The sequence below is a fragment of the Pelodiscus sinensis genome, chromosome 12 (genome assembly GCF_052426305.1).
Source record: "Pelodiscus sinensis isolate ZL-2025 chromosome 12, ASM5242630v1, whole genome shotgun sequence".
Lineage (NCBI taxonomy): Eukaryota > Metazoa > Chordata > Testudines > Trionychidae > Pelodiscus > Pelodiscus sinensis.
Genome location: NC_143063.1, coordinates 21,329,681 through 21,350,630, shown reverse-complemented (window position 1 = coordinate 21,350,630; position 20,950 = coordinate 21,329,681). Strand labels below are relative to the sequence as shown.

Below are 20,950 nucleotides of genomic sequence, written 5' to 3'. Positions count from 1 at the left end.
CCAGTTTTTATGAGTAATGCAAAATTTGACCTGGCCTGATCAAGATAGTGTAGACCCAGTGTTGGGAAAGTTGATGTGCTGAGTCTCTGGGAGCCAATTCACAGTGTCTTGCTCTGGCCAGAACTTGCACCTCTACTGTTCTGTAGGGGTGAACAGGAAAAGCCCCAGGCAAGTTTGAATTTCATTTCCCATATAGACAGTGTTGTGCTCACATCTCAGAGCAGGTGCCTCATGTAGCCATGACTTTGAGTTCATGTCCCATGAGCTCCAGTTCCTAGGACCACAAAAGAGAGCCAGCATCGAGCGTGCAGAAGCTCTTGGACCTCACTGAGGCATGGGGAGAAGAATCCATTCTTTCAGAGCTCAGAAACAGCAAAAGAGACACTGATATCTTCATGAAGATAGCATAGTGCAGGGTGGAGAAAGGATACTCCAGAGCCCCCCCAGAAATGCAGTGCTAAAATAAAGGAGCTGAGGTAGTCCTACCACAAGAAAAATAAGCAAACATGTTGTCTAGTGTAGTAATGGGTAACCTTTTGTGGATGAGTGAGTGGTGCTGACCCTCAGAAGTGAGAAGTTACAAACAAGCCCAAACCCTCACTCATGCGGCCTCCGACGGAGAAGGAGACAGATACTCCCCACATTCCCCTTGCATACCAGAGCCTATGAGCTGCTGCCAGCATAGTTTCAGTATCTGGCACCCTCTCCCTCCCAACCCCAGACTCCTGTGGAGTAGCACTCTTGCGGGAAGCCGCATGTGGCAGACATAAGAGGGAAGCCATGTGAACCATCCTGCCTCTGTCCCTAGCATGACTGGACTCTATCCCTCCTTCCCCCTTGCAGGATCATGCACTGGCAAGTCCCTTATTGTGCCTGCTTGCAAACTGTGAGAGTCCAGATGTTCTCTGGAGAACTCTGTACCTGTTATACCGTGGCTGCATTAAAGCATAACTTTTAGCTTTGCACAGAACACATCTCTATCATATTTAGAGAGACCTTCACTGTATGTTAACAGATGAGGTTTTAGGTTCCGCAATGTATCTCCTGTAAGGTGCGCCTTTTGTAACGTTTCGTTACAGGGCGAACAGCAGGCAGCTTGCTGCATACTCCAACTCTAGCAGCTGTCTATCTCGCACAAACCACAGATGAAAATGGACAAGAGAAGACGTGTTTGAAGAGCAAATGGGGTAGAGTAATACACTCCTGGAAGACAGGATGGTTGACCAGCTGGACAAGAAAGTGTGCAGGGAACTGCAAGCAAAGTATCAGGAGAATATCTTTGTCCTTGACTGCTGTATGGAATGCCTGGCAGAGAGCCTAGAAAGGAATTTCTGCCCCACCACCACCCCCAAATACACCTTGCAGAATAACTTTCCCTCCTTGCCCAGTTCTATAATGGCCACCCTGACAGTGGGGGAGATTCAAGGCGAGCCTCTCACTCAATCTACAGGGCCTTAGCAGAGAAAAGGGTGTCCTAATGTTTCTGATTTTCCTCTTCCCGCCCTTTGCATCCCACCATGGATTCCTTTTTTATTCCTGCATAATTTTGCCTGAATAAAAACACGATTTATGAACAATAGTCTCTTGTATTACGGAGGGAGGGGAGAGGGGTTACAGGCAAACACACTGAATGCTCTCAGTGAGAGCAAAGTGCGTGACTCTGAAAACTGCCACTTATAAAACTTTCTTTCAAAGCTTCTCTGATTTGCACTACTCCATGCTGTGCTCTCCTTAGCACCCTGGTGGCTGGCTGCTCAAAATCTCAGGCTAGGCATCCGCCCTGACATATAAAGGTTCCCTTCTTGCTCTCACAAAGATTATGGAGCACACAGCAGGCTGACACCACAAAGGTAATGTTGTGTTTGCTGAGGCCTAACCTAGTCAGACTTCTAAGCCTTCCCTTAAAACACCCAAAAGCACATTCCTCCACTAGTCTGTACTTGCACAGTCTTGTCGTGGAACTGCTCCTTACTGTAGTCCAGGCTTCCCATGTACAGATTCATGAGACACAAGAGCAAGGGATAGGCTGGGTCGAGGATCACTACAGTACTGGCGTTTCTACTTCTCTGATCTTTTTTTTCCAGTCTGGGGAAAATGTTCCAGTGTGCAACTTTCTGAAGAGGCAGGAAATGCTAAAGATATGTGCGTTGTGTATCTTTCCCAGCCATCCCATGTTCTTGTTGAAACGGATCTTGTGATCCACTAGCACCTGCAGCACCATCAAGAAGTACTCCTTGCAGTTTGTGTACTCCTTGGCAGGGTGGCTGGGGGTGAAGGTAGTGATGGTATTGATTGTTTTGGCCAGGGCTCGACAAATAATGCAATCTAGTCGCCCATGGTGAGTAGATTGCAACCTGGAAGAGCCGGGTTCGGGCGATCTGCGCATGTGCATATCGCCAGACAGTGCGGCTGGCGAGCAGGGCTCGCCACAGTTCGGCGAGCCCTGGTTTTGGCTACTTATATAACAGCCCCCACTGTGGATTTTCTCACTCCATGTTGATTCCCAGTTGACTTGTAGCTGTCTGGTGTTGCAAGCTTCCACAAGGCAATCGCCATTGTGGAAGAAAACATTGTCCTCTCTCTGCATTTGTAAGCAACAAGTAGCCAGAGGGCAGTTTTATTACGAGCTGCAGCAAGGGAAAAACTGATTCGGATGGGGGGGGGAGCGGAATCCCCCCTCCCCAAGGCAGATCTTCGAATACAAGCAATTACGAAGCAGTTTATATACTATCCATTAGATATAATAACAATTAGTCTCCTTCCCATTACAAACTCCAATGGCTAACAGTTATTTTAGTTCCACCCAGATGCTCCTTATCTCAAGGTCCCTGCCAAAGTCAGCATTCTATCCTTATCTCCGTATGGAGGCGAGAGGCGAAGGCAGCGTCTTATTACAGCTCTCACGTTGTCAAGAGTCAGAATTAGCCTGACTCTTGCTCACAAGACTAAGATGGCTGCACACAAATTCCCTTATTCCCTTTTCCCTGCCTCCCCACCATGCGCTTCTCTACGGTCAGTGAGTCTCGAGTGCCCCAGGCTTCAGGGCAAGATAAAGCCATTTGTGAAGTTCCATGAAAGTGGCCTTGTGCATTTGGAAGTTCTGCAGCCACTACTGATTGTCCCATACCTGCAGCACTGTCTTAGGGCACCAGAACCAGCGTTCCACTATTTCCAGAGGATCAATTACTGGCTGTCTTTTTCCAATTCACTGAATGCAAGGGCTTGCCTGTACAGCGCATCCATGGCACTCTGAGGGTGTATCTAGACTACACCTCTCTGTTGACAGAGAAGTATAGATTAGGCACGTCAAAATTGCTAATGAAGCTGGGATTTAAATATCCCACTCCTCGTTAGTATAAACATGGCCGCCGCTTTTTTTTGAAACAGAGCTTTTTCAAAAAAAACGGCAGTCTAGATGCGGCTCTGTCGAAAATAAAGCCTTTTTCAACAGATCCTGTAAACTTCATTTTTTGAGGAATACAGGATCTATCAAAAAAGGCTTTATTTTTGACAGATCCACGTCTAGCATGCCATTTTTTTTTTTTAAAAAAAAGCTCCATTTTGAAAAAACCGGCAGCCATGTTTATGCTAATGAAGAGCGGGATATTTAAATCCTGGCTTCATTAGCAATTTCAACGTGCTTGATTTGCATGCTTCTGTTGACAGAGGGAAGAGTTCTTGTGCAAAAACTCTTCCAGAAGAGAGTGTCTATACTGGCATGTGCTTTTGCGCAAGAGCATCCATGCCAGTGTAGATGTTCTCTTGTGCAAGAAAGCTCTGATGGCCATTTTAACCATAGAGCTTTCTTGTGCAAGAAATTCATGTTGCCTGTCTACACTGGTCCCTTGCACAAGAACAGTTGAGCATGAGGGCTTATTCCTGAGCAGGAGCATCAGAGTTCTTGTGCAAGAAGCACTGATTTCATACATTAGAAAGTCAGTGTACTTGCACAAGAACTCGTGGCCAGTGTAGACAGGCAGCAAGTTTTTCGCACCAATGTAGACATAGCCCAGGAGTCATTTGTTTCTATATTTTGGAAAATAAAATCTTGACTGGATGATGTAGTGTGATTGAATTACTCTGTTCTTGTAAGTTAATGGAATGGAGATTCAGCCGTGGAAACGACACAAGGGTAATCCATGCCTGATTGGGAAGAGGAGCATAGAAATCCCCAGAGGCAGCTTGAAATTGTCATGTTTTGTCCTTGGCTATGCTGAATCTACATTTATGCAGCATCAATCAAAAAAATTATGGACAGCACTACATGGAATCTAAGAACACTGTGTCTCCCTGAGAAGCAACTTTATGTAGGGGGATTTGCAGTACAGTAAACTTCCGATACTCCGGCACCTTTAGGACCCAGGAGGTGCCGGATTATCAAATATGCCGGACTATCAGAAGGGGGGGCTATAAGGGGTCTGGGCTGGGGTTGGGGGAATGGCGCTGTGGGACCAACCCGGCAGCACCCCAGCCGCTCTACCCCAGGCATCCCCAAGTCAGCTGCTGCTGAAACTGACCAGCAGCTGACTTGGGGAAGCCCGGGGCAGAGCAGCTGGGATGCTGCCGGGTTGGTCCCGCAGAGCAGAGGGACGGTGCTAGGGGACCAAACCAACACCACAGCTGCTCTGCCCCAGGCGTCCCCAAGTCAGCCACTGCTGAAACTGACCAGCAGATGACTTGGGGGAGCCTGAGGCAGAGCAGCTCCAATTGTCCAGCTGCCTGGAGCACTTCCGGGTCCCGGGTGGTGCCGGACTATCAGGAGTGCCAGACCACTGGATGCCTGACAACTGGAGTTTTACTGTACGTGGGGGAGGGAGACAAAGCAGTTTGCTAAAATTGTATTAGATTTTTAAAATATATCACGAAAAGTTTAAATGTTAACATATTAGGTACATTTTACTTAGAGTTGCACAGGTTGCAGCCTAAGCAATACCCTTAAAAAAACCCCATCATCCTGGAACGAAAAAAATGTAATTTTTTTTTTTTACAATGTCCAACTTTGGTTGTACACAACTTAAATTATAATAGTTACAGCCAATATTCTCTCTCAATTTTTTTCCATCCATGTGTGGAATATATTTTATGTGCATCAAGGCATGTGCAGATGTACACCACCAAAACACATGCTGCTGGCTGTGGGCACTCTGCTTATCACCTGGGTGGAACCTGAATCTTGGGCCTATTTGAAATCATGGGAAGGTGGGTGGGCAAAGCCCGCCCACATTCTAAAAGCCCCTCCCCAACCTTATGGGAGGGACACTGAACCCATGTTCAATTGAATCCGGGGGACAAAAAATGACAACAGGGTCAAGGAGTGCGGGTCACAGGTTTAAAATAAGGGAGCCGGATGGGGACACCGAGCAGAGACGCCCACTGCTCCTCAAAGCTGTCGATGGAGCCAGTGGACGCCGCCCAGAGGAACTCTGCCTGGATTCGTGACACGAGGGAAGAGCGGAAATAGGCCCCACAGTCGCAGAGAACCCCCTCGTCTAACTTCCTCCTCCTGAATCTTGGGTAGCCAGCCTGCTAAAAAACATACTGGCAAGAGTGGGGAAAGGGGACGGAATGCATGTAGTCTACAGCAGTGTTTCTTAACTTTTTTTTATAAAGTACCCCTTTTAAAAAAATAAGTACCCCCAATACCTACAGTTTTCAGACACACCATTTTTTTCTACCATTACAACACATTTGTTTAAACAACTTACTAGTAGCTGGGCGGGCACTGACATTTGTTGGGTGTAAAGAGTACACAAATAATAAAACGCTGTAAAACTTAAAACAAAAATTCAGTTGTCGCCAAATTTCAGTTGTGTTGATGCACCCGCCCCCCCAGCTTATCGGTTAATCAAGTCCACTGTTACATCCTTACTGGGAGATGCAGGGTAACGTTGAGCTGCTAACAGAACCAGCAGCCTCTCACTTTGGAAAATGTAGCAGGGCAGCCTTGCCCCCCCCCCCCCCCCCAGGGGAGAAGGCGGGCACTGCTTAGCATACAGGAAAAGGAGCAGGCCTGCCTGGGCCTAGTCTCCCAAAAAGCAGCGAGCGCTGCCCGTGCTACTTGGTTTCCTACCAGCCCGGGGCCCGGCCGGGCTGTGCCGAGAGAGCCTGCGGGTAGCACGCTCCCTTAGCGGAACGGGCAGCCGCAGTTTCCTTTCCCCGGCGCTCGCCGCGCCTGCGCCAGGTCCAGGGCCGGGCTGCAGCCGCACACGTGGGGCTCAGCGCTCGCCTCCGACCCGGCGAGGCAGGGACGCCGCCGCCCCCCGTCCGCGGGCAGGCACCATGGGCAAGAGCAAGGCCAAGAGGTTCCGGAGAGCCCCGTTCTCCCCAGCAGGCCCGCAGCGGCCGGTCAGCGCGGAGGCGCCGGCCGGAGATGGCGGCGATGCAGGCTCCCCGGCCGCTGAGCTGCTGGAGCAAGTAAGTGAAAGCGGCTCCTCCCGGGCGGCACGTCGGTGTGTGGGGGCTGAGACAGGCCGGCGTCCTGCCGCGCCCGCCCGCCTGCCTCTGCCCTGCAGGCAGCGGCTCTGTGCAGGGGGAGCCTCCCCTAGAGCCTGGATGGGGACGGGTTGTCCTCCCTGCAGGTGGGCTGGGGCCCCCTAGCCTCTGCGGAGACGGGGGGGGGGTGAGTTGTGCCCCCCAAGTGGGCTGGGTCCATCCAGCCTGGATGGAAACTGGGGGTCCATTGTGCCTCAGATGATCTAGGGGGCTCCGTGTGTGGGATGGGGGGGAGGCTTGCTCTCTCCCCATGTGTGCACGGGAGGAGAAGGCCCCTGTGTGGTTTCACTAGCATGTTTGGGGCGATTGATGGGTGTGTTTTTGAGCGTGGCATTACCCTCCCCTGGCTTTGGGAGGGGAGCTGGAGTCAGTGCCAGAAGAGGATGTACTCTGCACCTGGCTTAGGCTTGAGCTGTGGTGTGCAGGAGGTAGCTTTGGAGCTAAAGCCTGGGCTGACCAGTTTTCCACCTGGGCTATGTGTGCTAACCATGTGCAGGGAGATGAACTTTTTTGTTCCTGTCAGCATCTCTTCAGAGGGGAAGGAGCTAAGATGTGGGGAGTAGCCTCTGGGTGAGAGAGAAATGCACAGATTGATGGTCCAACACCAAGTATCAGGTTGCCACTCTCTGACTCAGAATCATAGAACTGTAGGGCTGGAAGGGCCTTTGAGAAGTCATCAAGGCCAGTCTGAGGCAAAACCAAGTAAATGTAGACCACCCCTGATGGGGAGTCCACAACCTCCCCTGGAAACCTATTACAGAACTTACATAATTAAAATGCTTTTCTAATATCTAATCCAAATGTCCCTTGCTGGAGATTAAGACCATTATTTCTTATCCTGCCTTTAATGGACATGGATCACCATTGCCTTTATAAAAATCCTTATCACACTGGAGACTGTTTCTGCCTTTTCCAAAGACTGAAAACATGCCTAGCTTTTTAATCTTTCTTTGAGGTCAGGTTTTCCTAACTCTTTTCTTGTTGTGGCTGCTCTGAGTCTTCTAAAGCAAGGGTTCCCAAACTGGGGGGTGTGCTTCCCGGGGGGGGGGGGTGAAGAAATTCCAGGGGGGGGTGTGAGGCAACCCCACCTTCCCGTCAGTTCCTTTTTTGGCTCAACAAGTTTTGCTGCTATTGGGGGAGGAAGCGAAGGGGGCGTGAGGGTTTCTCAAAAATCAAAAAGGGGGCGTGATGCCTAAAGGTTTGGGAACCACTGTTCTAAAGTGTGGCACTCAGAATTGGACACACTATTCTAGCTGAGGCCTCATCTGTGCCAAGCAGAGCAATTACTTCCTGTATCTTACATGTGATGCATGTGTAAATTAGGGTTGTAAAATCCCAGTTAATCAGTTAAATGTTAGATTGACCTAATGTTTAACCAGTTAACTGACTAAGTGGGTTCCGGGCTGAATCTGCCGCTGGCTTCTGGCTTGAAGCCCCTGTCCCCAGTGGGCCCGGTCTTCCTGCAGACAGAGGGAGGAGCCCCTGACTGGAACTAGTAAGAATTACCTGTTTAGGGCACTGCTTACCTGTTAATTGGTTAACCAGTTAACCTTTCACATCCCTACTGTGAATACACTCCAGGATATAAGTTTTTTTCCAGAACTGTGTCACATTGTCAACTCATATTCACTTCGTGATCCATTCTAATCTCCACCTTCTTTTCAGTAGTACTGTGATTTAGGTCAGTGGTGCACATACCTTTTCAGTCATCACCCCTCGTTAGCATGAATGGAATCAGGCTGCATTCCCCCCGCCCCCGCATCACTTCACAGCCCTGGGTTCCGAAATGGAGCTTGGGCTGAAGGTGGAACTGGGAAGAGGGAGAAGCTGGGGATAGAGGCAGCTTACATGTGAGCTTTTGTCACCCATTCCCTTTGAATGTAGTTTAAAACCTTCTTGCTCAGTTGGAGAGTTAGTGCACGAAGATGCTTTTTCCCTTCCTGGTCAGGTGGACCCCATCACTTCCTAACAGACCTTCTTCCCAGAACAGCATCCCAAGGTCGAGGAAACAAAAGCTCTCCTGGCACACCAGTGCAGCCCTGAATTCATCTCTAGGATGAGCATATTCATCCTTTACCCTCAATTGGGAGGATAGACAAGAAGACAACCTACATTTCTGATTCCTTCACTCTCCCTCCCAGAGCCTTATAGTTGCTGTTGAACTTTTCCAGATCAGACCTGTCAGTATCATTAGGACAAGAAACAATGGGCTTAAACTGCAGAAAGGGAGGGTTAGGTTGGACATTAGGAAAAACTTCCTAACTGTCAGGGTGGTTACACATGGGAATAAATTGCCTAGGGAGGTTGTGGAGTCTCCATCTCAAGAGATATTTAAGAGCAGGTTAGACAGACACCTCTCAGGGATAGTCTAGACCAGTGTTTCTGAACCAGTGGTAAGAGTACTCTGAGGAGTTCTTGAGAGAAGTCTGCGAGGTACGTCAATACAACTGAAATTTGGAGAAAACTGAATTTTTGTGTTAAATTTTACAGCACTTTATTATTTTTGTACGTTTTGCACCCAAAAATGTCATCACCCGTCCGGCTACAATTAAGTTGTTTAAACAAATGTGTTGCAATGGTAGAAAAAATGTTTGTGTCTCTGAAAACTGTAGGTACTGGGGGTACTTACAATTTTTTTTAAAGGGGTACTTTATTAAAAAAAAAGGTTGAGAAACACTGGTCTAGATGGTACTTGGTCCTGCTGTGAGGTCAGTGGGCAGCAATTGATGAATTCTCGAGGTCCCTTCCAGTTCTGGTGTTCTGTGATTCTATTATCATTGTGAGCTTCTGCAGCCTTTCTGTCATGTCTTAGATGCAAGCTATAGGCAGACAGCACACCTCCCATGACATCATATCAGAACTGGAGTGTGATGCCTCTGTCCAGCTCAGAAGAGAGTCCTTAATGACTAGCACCCTACACTGCCTCCTCTTGGCTGCAGTTGTCCTGAGCTTCCCATTTTGGGGGCAGGTGGCTCCTCCTCAGCCATTGAAGTCTGCTCCTCATCTCCTGTTGCTGGTACTGCATACTGGTATTCAACCTTGATGAAAGAGGGACCTGGGATGTTTGTGGTGCTGTCTATCGCCTGAGATTGCTGGCAGCCAGTTCTTCTCTGATGCAGTCATCTGTAATTGGCTTGCATCCTCCATCCCAGATGTTTCCATGAGCATCCTGCCAATAAAGCCTTCATACTCTTGGATACTATGCAGACAAGTTGCCTTGTTTGGCAGCTCCACAGGTACTGAAAATAGGAGCATGGCAGCAACACCCCCTGGCTTGAAGTGGTTTCCATCATATACAGGATTTACAGTTTGGTTTAATGGCTCTCAGCACCTCCACTACAAAAATTGTTCCAGAACCTCTGGGCAGCTCTTATGTCTTTCCTGAAGACTCCACCAACAGACTCATTTCACACCAGGCAAGGATGTGTAAGCTGTGTTTTCAGCAAGTCACAACCAACACCTGTGTGGAAGCCTCTAGGATTTGGATATGTCTGTCAAGGGGCCCCACAGAAACAGTGTAAAGAAAATCTAGCAGTGGTATTGGCAACCATCACTCTTCCCTCATGGCAGCTTCTTCTCTGTAGAGCAAGGGTGGGCAATACTTTTTAAAGTGGGGGGGAAGGCATTTTTGGAGGGAGATATACCTATCTCATAGAGCTTGAAGGGATTTTGAGAGGTCATGGAGTCTAGTCCCCTGCCCTCACGGCAGGACCAAGTACCATCCTTGACAATTATGCCCCAGATCCCTAAATGGCCCCCTCAGGGATTGAGCTCACAACCCTGGGTTTAGCAGGCCAGCCCTCAAATCACTGAGCTATCCTTCCCTTGCGCTTGGCGGGCTGTATCCGACCCCTGGAGGCTCTCTTGCCCACCCTTGCTGTAGTGTGCCTGCAAGTTAAGGGAAGGGAGACAGGGAAACAAAAACAAAAACAAAACCAAGAACAGAAAGGAAAAAAGGTGACCTGGAAAACTACAGACTTGTTAATTTGACCTCAGTTGTATGCACAGTTTTGGAACAAATTTTAAAGGAGAGCATAGTTGAGGACATGGAGGTAAATAGTAATTGGGATAGATGCAACATGGACAGGTAGATTGTGCTAGACAAACACATCTCCTTCTTTGAGAAGATTCCTCTGTCTAAAAAAATCAGTTGATCTAACCTACCTGGATTTCAGGAAAGCAATTGATACAGTTCTACATTGGAAATTATTAGTTAAATTGGAGATGATGGGAGATTAATATGAAAAATGAAAGGTGGATAAGGAACTGGTTAAAAACAAGTCTACAGTGGGTGAACTACTGAACGTGAACTGTCCAGCTGGCCAGAGGTTACTAGCGGAATTTCTCAGGGATCGATCCTGGGACCTGTCTTTTTAATATTTTTATTAATAGCCTGGAACAGAAAGTGGGAAGTGTTAATAAAATTTGCAGATGACAGAAAGTGGGAAGGTATTGCCACTATGGAGGAGGATTGGAATATCATACAAGAAGATCTGGATGACCTTGAAAACTGGAGTACTAGAAATAAGATTAAACATAATAGTGCAAAATGCAAGGTCATGCATTTAGAGACTAATAATAAGAATTGTGACTATAAGCTAGGGCCTTATCAGTTAAAAGCAACAGAAGAGGAGGAAGACATGGGTGTATTGATTGATCACAGGGTGATTGATTCCCCCAGTGTGATGCAGCCATGAACAAGGCTAATGCCAGTCCTAAGATGCATCAGGCAAGGTTTTCCAGTAGAGACAGGGAAGTGTTGTTAATCTCCTACCACAGTGTTTTTCAACCAGTGGTACGAATACATTTATTCTCAGTAACTTGAAGGTTTTAAACCAGTGTTTCTTAAACTTTTTAAGACCGAGGCACACCAAACAATATTTTTTTTTATGAGGGATACCAAGGATTTTTTGTTGGGGGGGGGAGGGGAGGGAAGTCGTGGAGAAAGTTATTGAAAGAAAAAAAGGTTGCCTGCCCCTTTAAGGGCAGCAGTTTTGATTTCTGTTCTCTGCGGCACATCTCCGACTGCCTCGCGGCACACCGGTGTACCATGGAACACAGTTTAAGAAACACTGTTTTAAACCATGATTTGAGGACAAGACCATCCCTACCAATATGCAAAACATGCAACTTCATATGGCATCCAATTGCCCTGAATTTTATGGTGCCCTGTGCATCTGTTGCATATAGACCGGTGCCAGCTTTGGCAACCTGCAGCCCCCACGCCCTTACCCTGGGGACTCTGTGCCAGCTCCAGTGGCCAACCTGCCACCTCACCTGGCTGCACCCAGCCACTGTTCACTAGTCAGCAGCAAGTGGCCTAGGCTGGAGGACTCCAAAGGAGCAGAGGCCAGCCACACAGCTGGTGGCTGGAGAGAACTGGTGCTTTCCCCTTCAAAGCATTGCTTCTCTCTGGCTGTGTGGCCACCCTCTGCTCCTCCAGACCACACTCACCATGCCCATGCCTCCTGTCTACTCCCCTGAGGCTGTCAGGTGAGCCCCTGCCCTGCTCCTGTTTAGGGCTGTCATCTCTGAAGAGAGACCATTTGTGGCAGTGGTTTCTAGTATGGGAGAGTTGGTAATGCTACTTCTGTGGCAGGTTCTAGTGCTGGGCTGTGTAGGGTACCAGCACTGATGAGAGACAGTCTTGTTTGAGGGCTTCAGTAACTCCACCAGAGGATATGGGTTTATTACAGGAGTGGGCAGGTGAGGTTCTGTAGCTTGCAATGTGTAGGAGGTCAGATTGGATGATCGTTATAGAAGTCTCCATGTCCAACCATACCTCCCTGCCTTCCTGACAAACTCTTAGACTTGCAGGTGCTTTCATCTCACCAGCCACATGTTTTGCCCCAGCTCTTCCCTTGAGTCTTGCTGCCATTCTTGAGGAGAAAAAGAGGAGGCAACTGAATGTCTGAAGTTTGACCTTTTTTTTTCACCTGGACTATTGTTTTTCATACAGGGGAGGATCACACAGAGTAAATGACCAAACTTGCTCTACCTTTGAAGAAAAATAGTGTAGTTTAATCTTTGATATGTAAGCCCCCACCCCCTCTTACTAACCCACTCTTCTCTGTTCTTCTGCTTCGTCAGCAGAGGCACTGCTCTGGCGGACTGGAATGTGACTGGAGTGAGCAGGGGCAGCAGTGACTTTGAAGGGTGGCACAGCTGTGCCTCTCATCCCCTCTCTTTTTTTTTTAACTTCTCTATTATTACTGCTCTTTGAAACAGCTGTTGTTGGCCCACTGGCCTTTAAACCATGTGACAAGCTCAGGGCAGCCTGGGGATTACTGTGGGGGCCTGGTGCTGGCATCAGGGGGTTAGGCCCATCTGTGCACTCCTCAGTGGCAGCAGGAGCCGTGAGAAGCGAAGTGACGCAGCCTGAGCATGCAGTGCTTTGCCATCTCCCCGCTCGGTCTCTCCGCTTCATTGTGGCTGTGAGAAACAGAGCAATCCTGCCCACTCTGCTCCCCCCAAGCAATGTGCCTGGGACTTGGGCTGGGGGGGAATGGAGTGGCCTGGGTCTGGGCCATTCCACTTCCTTCTGCTGTGATGAGTGGGTGGGGAACCCAACCCCTGCTGCTGGCATCAGGCCCTCTGGTAATCCCCTGGGCTGCCTCACTCAAGGGAGGGGATTTGGAGAAGGGGTGCAATGAGGGTGGGAAGAGGTAGGACGGAGAAGGGGTAGGACTTGAGGGAAGGGATAGAGTGGGGGAGGGGCCTGCGATGGGGGGGGGGGAGTTGTCCTGGACACTGCACCCCTATAGGGATAGCTGTTCCCTGTGAGAATTTGAGTCTACCTGAGCCGAGCTTTTTCCTGCAAACAGCGAGGGAGATAATTAAGGACTCAGCAGTATCAAGAGAACAAACATAAACCCCCCCAAAACTAGTTTTAGCCTTTCACCCATCGTAACCCTTCACATTTAACTGTCATGGAAGAGGATTACACGTAAGGCCCAAGTAGACATGTTACATGAGTGTGAGAAGTCGCAGCTGTTTTTCCATCATTAGACTTTGTAGTCTCATTACTTGAACTGATTGAACAAATGCTTGCTCCCTATTTCTGATTATTCTTTTAAGATTTAATTTTTTACTTTCAGAATTTAAAACCTAGATGAGGATCTTTGTTTTTTTAAAGTGTTTTTATTTTAAAAACTGTTAAATCTTCTTTACAGAAATAAGAAAACATAATAATGAAGGGGGAAGACAATGCAGAGCAGGAGAAAGGATAGTTGTTTTTTTTTTTTTTTTTTGCTATAATAGTGAACTTGCTTTCGGATTTTGTTGCATCTCTTTAGCTGCAGCATCCAAGTGCGGATGTAAGAGAGTTTGCCTGTGCCAGCCTTTCCAAACTGTTGCAGCAGAAGCTTGCAATCCCAGCCTTTCTGCAGAGAGATGTTGTCCGGTGTTTGGGTCCCATGTTGCTTGATCAAAGTTTAGCTGTTCGTGAGACAGCTGCTGGAGCTCTCCGGTAAGTGATTAATAATTCTTATGCTATAAGAAGTTGTTACTGTTGCTGCAGCAGCGAATAGGAGTTTCTGATATAAGGAAACTAACTTGAATATAGTCGTCTAATAGTGTCAGGTTGGCAGAGCAGTCTAAGATGCTGTGTTAAGGTTGCAGTATCCCCTGGAGATGTGGGTTGAATCCTACCTGACAGTTGAGTCCATGTTCCAGGCAGCGGCTGGATCTCATGGCACCTTTTGGGTTGGGGATTTTCTGGGGCATCTGGTATTGGCCACTGTCGGCAGATGGACCACTGGGCTAGATGGACCATTTGGTCTGACCCAGTGTGGCTATTCTTATGTTCTTATCTTTGAAGTTTTTACTGTAATCCTATTATATGGTACTATAATCTGAAATCAGAGGGGTAGCCGTGTTAGTCTGAATCTGCAAAAGCGGCGAGGAGTCCTGTGGCACCTTATAGACTAACTGAAGTGCATCTGACGAAGTGGGTCTTTGCCCACGAAAGCTTATGCTCCTACACTTCATTTAGTCTATAAGGTGCCACAGGACTCCTCGCCGCTTTTATAATCTGAAAAGTATTGATGGATGAATGACTACAGTCCTAATCTCACCATGAGGTTCATATGGGCAGATGCTCATTGACTTCAGTAAAGTGCAACCATGTTCTCATTGTAAGATCATGGCTTACTTTAGTAGTTGTTATTCTATGGCCTGCCTCTTGTGGCATGTTGTTTTCCATCTCTGTCAAACAAAGAAATACTAAGGGAAAACATTTTAAATGCTTGAAAATATTTAATGAGGAAACTTTCGTTTTGATAATGGTTTGGGAGCAGCTCATTAGTGAGAATTCAAAATAGCTTTTTTATCTGACAATTTTATGGGACTGTGTGGCACTCAGGCCTACAGTTGTTTTTCTTTATTTGCACAAAAACATAATGTTTGTGTTTCTTTTATAAAAGTATTTAGTAACAGTTTCCTGGAAATGTTTTGCGCACACATGCTTAAAAGATTAGCTTCCGGGATATCAGAAAGAAAAGCCTGGGAATAAGTTTCCCAAATGAAATCTTGCCATGCTATCCACATGAGACATCACTTCTCTGTTTTTAAAAACTGAGTTTTAATATCTTTTTAGATTAAGAAATGTAATAGACTAAAAGCAGGTGATTAATACAGCAGAACCTTTGTAATTAAACATTACTTAAAAAAAAAAGTAAATCTGTCTTAACCTCTAAGTCTGTTATCGTAGAAATTAAATCTATTGTCTTTGAAATATTCAAGGCATTTAATTTGTTCCAGAAATCTCAGTGCTTGTGGAGGATTTGAAGTTTGTGATGACATGGTGACTAAAGATATCATGACACCTCTTGTAGCACTTTTGAAAGAGGTATGTTTTTTTTAACTTTTATACAATTTTTAAATTGTCCTGATCTTTCTCTTTTCAAAACTATAGTGAAATGTTTATATAATTATTTTGAAGGAGTCATTTGATATTTAGGCAGAAATTTTGTCAAGATTAATATATCTCAAGTGTTAGAATTATAAGGCTACGTCTACACTGCAGGGTTTTTATGCAAAAACGGCCCAAACAGAGAGCTTTTTGCGGCAAACCTCCTTCTATAAGGCATAACTCCTTTTTGCACCACAGCTGTTTTGCAAAAAGGCATCTGTAGATGCTCTGCACAGGTTTCTTGCACAGATAGAGTCTATATGAAGAAGCACAGATGCTTTGATGGCCATTCACAGAATGGCCATTAGAGCTTTCTTGCACAAGAGCGTCCATGCAGTGTCCATGTGGTGTGGACATGCTTTTGCTCAAGAACTCTTCCGCAAAAGACTTCTTGCACAAAATCCCTGCAGTGCAGAGGTAGCCTAAATGTTTTTTTTTCCTGTTCGTAGTAGATATAATCAAGCAGAATTAAAACATTAGCTGAAAATAAATTGCACTTGTGACAATCAGAATCCTGAAACTCCAATGGGAAAACGGGATTTGAATCCTAAAGAATAAGCAGTTAAATTAGTTAATTGTATATGATATTATTATACTAGATCAGTGTTTCTTAAACTGTGTTCCATGGCACGTGGGTGGAGAACAGAGTACAAAATGGCCACCCTTAAAGGGACAGGTGACTTACCCCACCCCACCCCATAACTTCCCCCTGACACTTCTCCCTCTCCCCTCTCATTCAACAAAAAGTCCTTGGTGTTCCTCATTAAAAAAATTATTGTTTGGTGTTTCTCCATCTTAAAAAGTTTAAGAAACACTGTACTAGACAAACATGTCATAGTCTTATGTGAAAGGATGTAATGTTCTGAACTTAAAAATCATTGAGATAACACCCCTGTACTCCATCTCCACAGATGGGGGGGGCATGACAGGGCTCAGAATGGGGGGAACTTGCTGACAGCTGCTCCTACGTCTGAATGTGCTCAGCATATTTAAAGGGGAAATGCACATCTGTCACTCGTGGAACGAGGTGTACAGAAAGTTCGGAATGGCTTGTTAGTCCGAACTATCTAGCCTGTGCCGCGTGTAGCCGCGCGGCACGGGGTTCGCACTAGCCGGCTTTTAAAAATGGCGACGCCGGCTTTATGCTAATGAAGCCCGGGAAATTCAAATCCCGGGCTTCATTAGCAAGTTCGGTATGCATACATTACCCCCCTAGTTCGAACTAGGGGGGTAGTGTAGACATACCCTGTCACCCACACATATTGTGTCTCACTCACACACACTGTCTTTCACACTCACCTCTTGACCCAATACATTGTTGTTGTTTTTACTTCTTTCAAAGTGTGTTTTTAGATTTTTGACCGATCTGTGCATTTCATAATGTAATTCTTCGAGTAGTGTGTTCTAAAATGTCTATGTAACCCACACATCTAGTGTGGTTCACTGTCTCTCATGTTGTGCCATGTAGACCACTTACCGTAAGAGGTAAGAACAAGAGACCTCTACAGCCTGGGCTGAGAGCCAGCTGGCTTTTAGCTCAAACAGTAGAGGCTCCTACACTAAGCCCTAGAGGTCCTAGGTTCAAATCCACACGGTGGCTGTTACACCTAACCTGTTGTGGCTGGTGCACATCCACACATTACCTCAATAACAGAATTCATTCTTTAAATGGATGGAAAAAAAAACACCCTAGAGGGAACACCAACAGGGAGTGTTCTCGAATTGGATTCAATCTTCTGGAGGCTCCTGCAGCTAAACTGGGAGATTGTCTACTAACAGTCCAGAAACATGGAACGAAGGCCAGTGGGGGCAGTGCCTATAGGTGTGGGTCAGTGCATGGAGCAACCTGCCCCTCCACCCCAGATAGACATGCTGACTGCTTTTGGGAGTTGCACAGGTGCAAGTTGGGGATGAGACTGATTTAGCCCTGCTGTTCCACTGTGCAGGAGCCATCGGAGCTAAGCGGTGCCCAGCTGGAGCTTGCATCCCGAGTCCCTACCCCAGTCCTGAACCCACGACTGTCATCTTCCCCACACTCAGCAGATGCCTCCAGGAGATCAAGTAGATCCTGGATTGTCCTTAAATTAAAAAAGCGATCTTGTGTTTAAAAAGGTTGGAGACCACTTCTCTAAACAGACAGAAGAGCATTCTCCTGTCATCTTAACTCCACCTCCGCAAGAGACTTTAGCTGTGTAGGTAGAAGATACTCTCCTGCCAGCATAGCACTGTCTCTACAGGAGGATGAGATTAGTATAACTGTCGTTCAAGGGTGTGAATATTTCATACCCCCCAAGTGACATAGTAGTACCGAAGGAAGAATGTGGTGTGTAGACCATAGGGAAGGCTACATCTTTGGTCGCCTGTGCAACTTGCATGTGTTTGCTTTCTTGACTATTCTGGGCTTTTTTCTATTCAATCCACATCTTTTGTAGTTGTTTATCCCCAAGCAGAGCTCTGTGGTGCAAACTGTATGGCATGTGTGTGTGTCAATGTGAACTGATAACTAGGGGCCCTGTTTTATGCCTTCATGGGAGTGGTCCAGATGCCTGATATTTAAGAGCTTGAGGAGGAGTTAATACTTTAAATACTTAAATAGTTCTGTTCATTCCCTCTGGGGCACTTGACATTGGCAAGTGTTGGAAGACAGGATACTGGGCAATGGACTAGGGCAGGGGTGGACAACCCATTCCAGACGAAGAGCCACAATAACAGAGGAGACAACGTGAAGAGCCAGGGCAAAGTTGTTGAGTGTCCAAAAAAAAGAAAAAAGAAAGAAAGGAAAAAAAGTCAGGGCTGCGAAGACCCGGGGAAAAGTGTCGTCCCCCCCCCTTCCCCCGGTCAACAACTTTTCCCCGGGTCTTCATGGCCCTGCCCTGTCCCTCCCGCCCCCCCTCTTTTTTTTTTGCACTCAACAACTTTGCCCTGGCTTTTCACGCTGTCTCCACTGCTATTGTGGCTCACAAAAAAAGCACTGGAAAAGAGTGAGAGGTACAAGCTCTGGGAGGGAATTTGTGTGGAGGAGGAACATAAGAACGGCCGTACTGGGTCAGACCAAAGGTCCATCTAGCCCAGTATCCTGTCTGCTGACAGTGGCCAGCACCAGGTGCCCCGGAGAGGGTGGACCGAAGACAATGATCAAGCGATTTGTCTCCTGCCATCCCTCTCCAGCCTCTGACAAACAGAGGCCAAGGACACCATTTTATCCCCTGGCTAATAGCCTTTTATGGACCTAACCTCCATGAAATTATCTAGCTTCTCTTTAAACTCTATTATAGTTCTAGCCTTCACAGCCTCCTCTGGTAAGGAGTTCCACAGGTTGACAACACGCTGTGTGAAGAAGAGCTTTCTTTTATTAGTTTTAAACCTGCTACCCTTTAATTTCATTTGGTGTCCTCTAGTTCTTCTATTATGTGAACTACTAAATAACTTTTCTTTATCAGCCCTCTCCACACCAGTAGAGAAGAGGATGCTGGCTTAGGGAGGGGGCTCCCAGGCTGGAGAGTGTTGGGGTCAGATGGAGGGCTGGGGTGCTGAGCAAACCGCAGGGTTGTGGCTGTGAGGGTGCAGGAATTTGGGCTGGGGTGCATTAGGGGCTCAGGGCAGGGAGGCTGGGAGTATGATGGGCTCAGGACACAGATTTGCAGTGTATGGATGGTGCAGGAGTGTTGTGGCAGAAGACTGGTGCTGTAAGAGGCAGGAGTTTGGGGATGAGAGGCTCAGGACACGGGATTCCAGTGTATGATAGGCTCAGGTTTGGGATCGGAGGGGGGGGGGGGGAGTGTTATGATGCTGCAGCCAGATTGGGGCTTGGCCCCAATTGGGGGCTTTTTGGCCATGATTCATTTTTAAATAAAATATGTCAAACAAAATGTTTCAGCACTGTCTTTGTGAGAGGGGCCGGGAACCTGTTCTGAGGCAGGGGTCACTGACCCACAGAAAAGTCAGTCGGGGCCACACAAGTGAGATGCAAAAAAACAACTGCTCCAACCCCCCCCCCCCCAAACCTCACTAATATGGCCTCAGCTGTGCTAGTGAGGGCAGGGGACATGGTGCTGGGGCAGGGTGCTGGTGGGTGCTGGGGTAGGGTACTTGTGCGGTGGGGGAAGGATCTGGCCAAGAGGAGGGGACAGAGACAGCTGGGGCCAGTACTGGGGATCCCGGGTCACAGGAAGCGCGCTGGCTGCTCTTCCCCTCCCCTCTCCCAAATTCCCCCCCCCCCCCGCTCTAACCCAAACCTCCTCCCCTTCCCCAGAGCCAGACGCACACACATGCACCCTCCCCCCACCCCCAACCCAATTCTCCTCTCCAGAGTCAGGCACACACACCCTAACCCAATCCTCCTCCCCTTCCCCAGAGCCAAGCACACCCCCCCTCTAACTCAATTCCCCTCCCCTCCCCCAGAGCCAGGCACCGGCACCCCTGTATACCAATCTCCCTCCACCCCGCCGCTCTAACCTAATTCTCGGGTTCCGGAACCGCCGCTGCTGCTACAGCCACGCATCTCCCTCCAGGCGCTGGGGAAGGGGAGGGGGATTGGGTTGTGCGCACCCCCCCAACCTCCCTCTTCTTCCCCAGAGCCAGACACTTCCCCTCCCTGCTCTAACCCAATCTCCCTCCCCCACTAACTTTATGTCCAGGTCCTGGAGCTGCCACACCCGGAGCCACTGCCGCTGCCTGCGCTCAGCAGCCGGCTGCTAGCATGTGCAGGCTGGGACGCTGTGTGCAACCCGGCCTGCACGTGCAGGATACGACGTAGTGCGCTGGGGGCCCTCAGCAGAACGGCGCGGGCTCTGAGCATGCATGGGGCTCACAGCGGCCTGGCCGTGCGAGCAGCTGACCTGAGCAGTTCCAGGTTCCGTCCCGGTTCCATCAGGAGCTGCAGTTTTTTTTTCACGAGCCGTGGGTTGGCCACCCCTGGACTAGGGATCTAAAATCCTGGTTAATTAGTTAACCAGTTAAACCTAAAGTTTAACCAGTTAGCCAATTAAGCTGGCAGCAGAAGCTAGCTTCTCTGCCCTCCAACCCCCACCCATGCACAGGGTGGGCATCTGCTCCTGGGTACTAGTTAACCTTTAACTGGCAAGCATCACCTGGTAAAGATGATGGGTTACCTATTCACATCCCTACTGTGGACCTTTAGTCTGATCCAGTGTGGCTGCTCTTATGAGGATGGACTTTGGGAGATTCAGGATAAGGGCTGTTGGAGTTACCGCCAATGGAATGACTAAGCAAGTGTAAGCCAGGGTAAGACCCTGTGCTTGTGTGCCAACCTGATGTCAGGGTTCTGAGCCATCGCAGTACAGCAGTGGTCTCCTACCTTTTTACTCCCAAGATCACTTTTTAAATGACAGACCAAGCCAAGCTCTACCACCCAGCCCCTTCCTTGAAGCCCCGCCCTCTCTATTCTCCTCCTCTCCATCACTTGCTATCCCCAATCCTTATACTGCAGCTTTTAAAAAAAAATTCTTCTGTAGGAAGAGGTTTTTCTAACATTTGGCCTGTCTAGACTGGACCAAATGTCAGGAAAAAAACCCCATCTTTTGGAAA

The 20,950-nt window shown here is 47.9% G+C and overlaps 1 protein-coding gene across 1 annotated transcript in view; it reads left to right on the top strand.

The window, feature by feature from the left end:
* The first annotated feature begins 5,982 nt into the window (after positions 1–5,982).
* HEATR3 (HEAT repeat containing 3) overlaps positions 5,983–20,950 on the top strand; it is a 45,484-nt gene continuing 30,516 nt past the window's right edge. Inside the window, exons 1-3 of the mRNA XM_075940245.2 lie at positions 5,983–6,414; positions 13,788–13,960; positions 15,253–15,340. Coding sequence (XP_075796360.2) covers positions 6,280–6,414; positions 13,788–13,960; positions 15,253–15,340 — 396 coding nt within the window. The 5' untranslated portion in view covers positions 5,983–6,279. The remainder of the gene's footprint in view (positions 6,415–13,787; positions 13,961–15,252; positions 15,341–20,950) is intronic.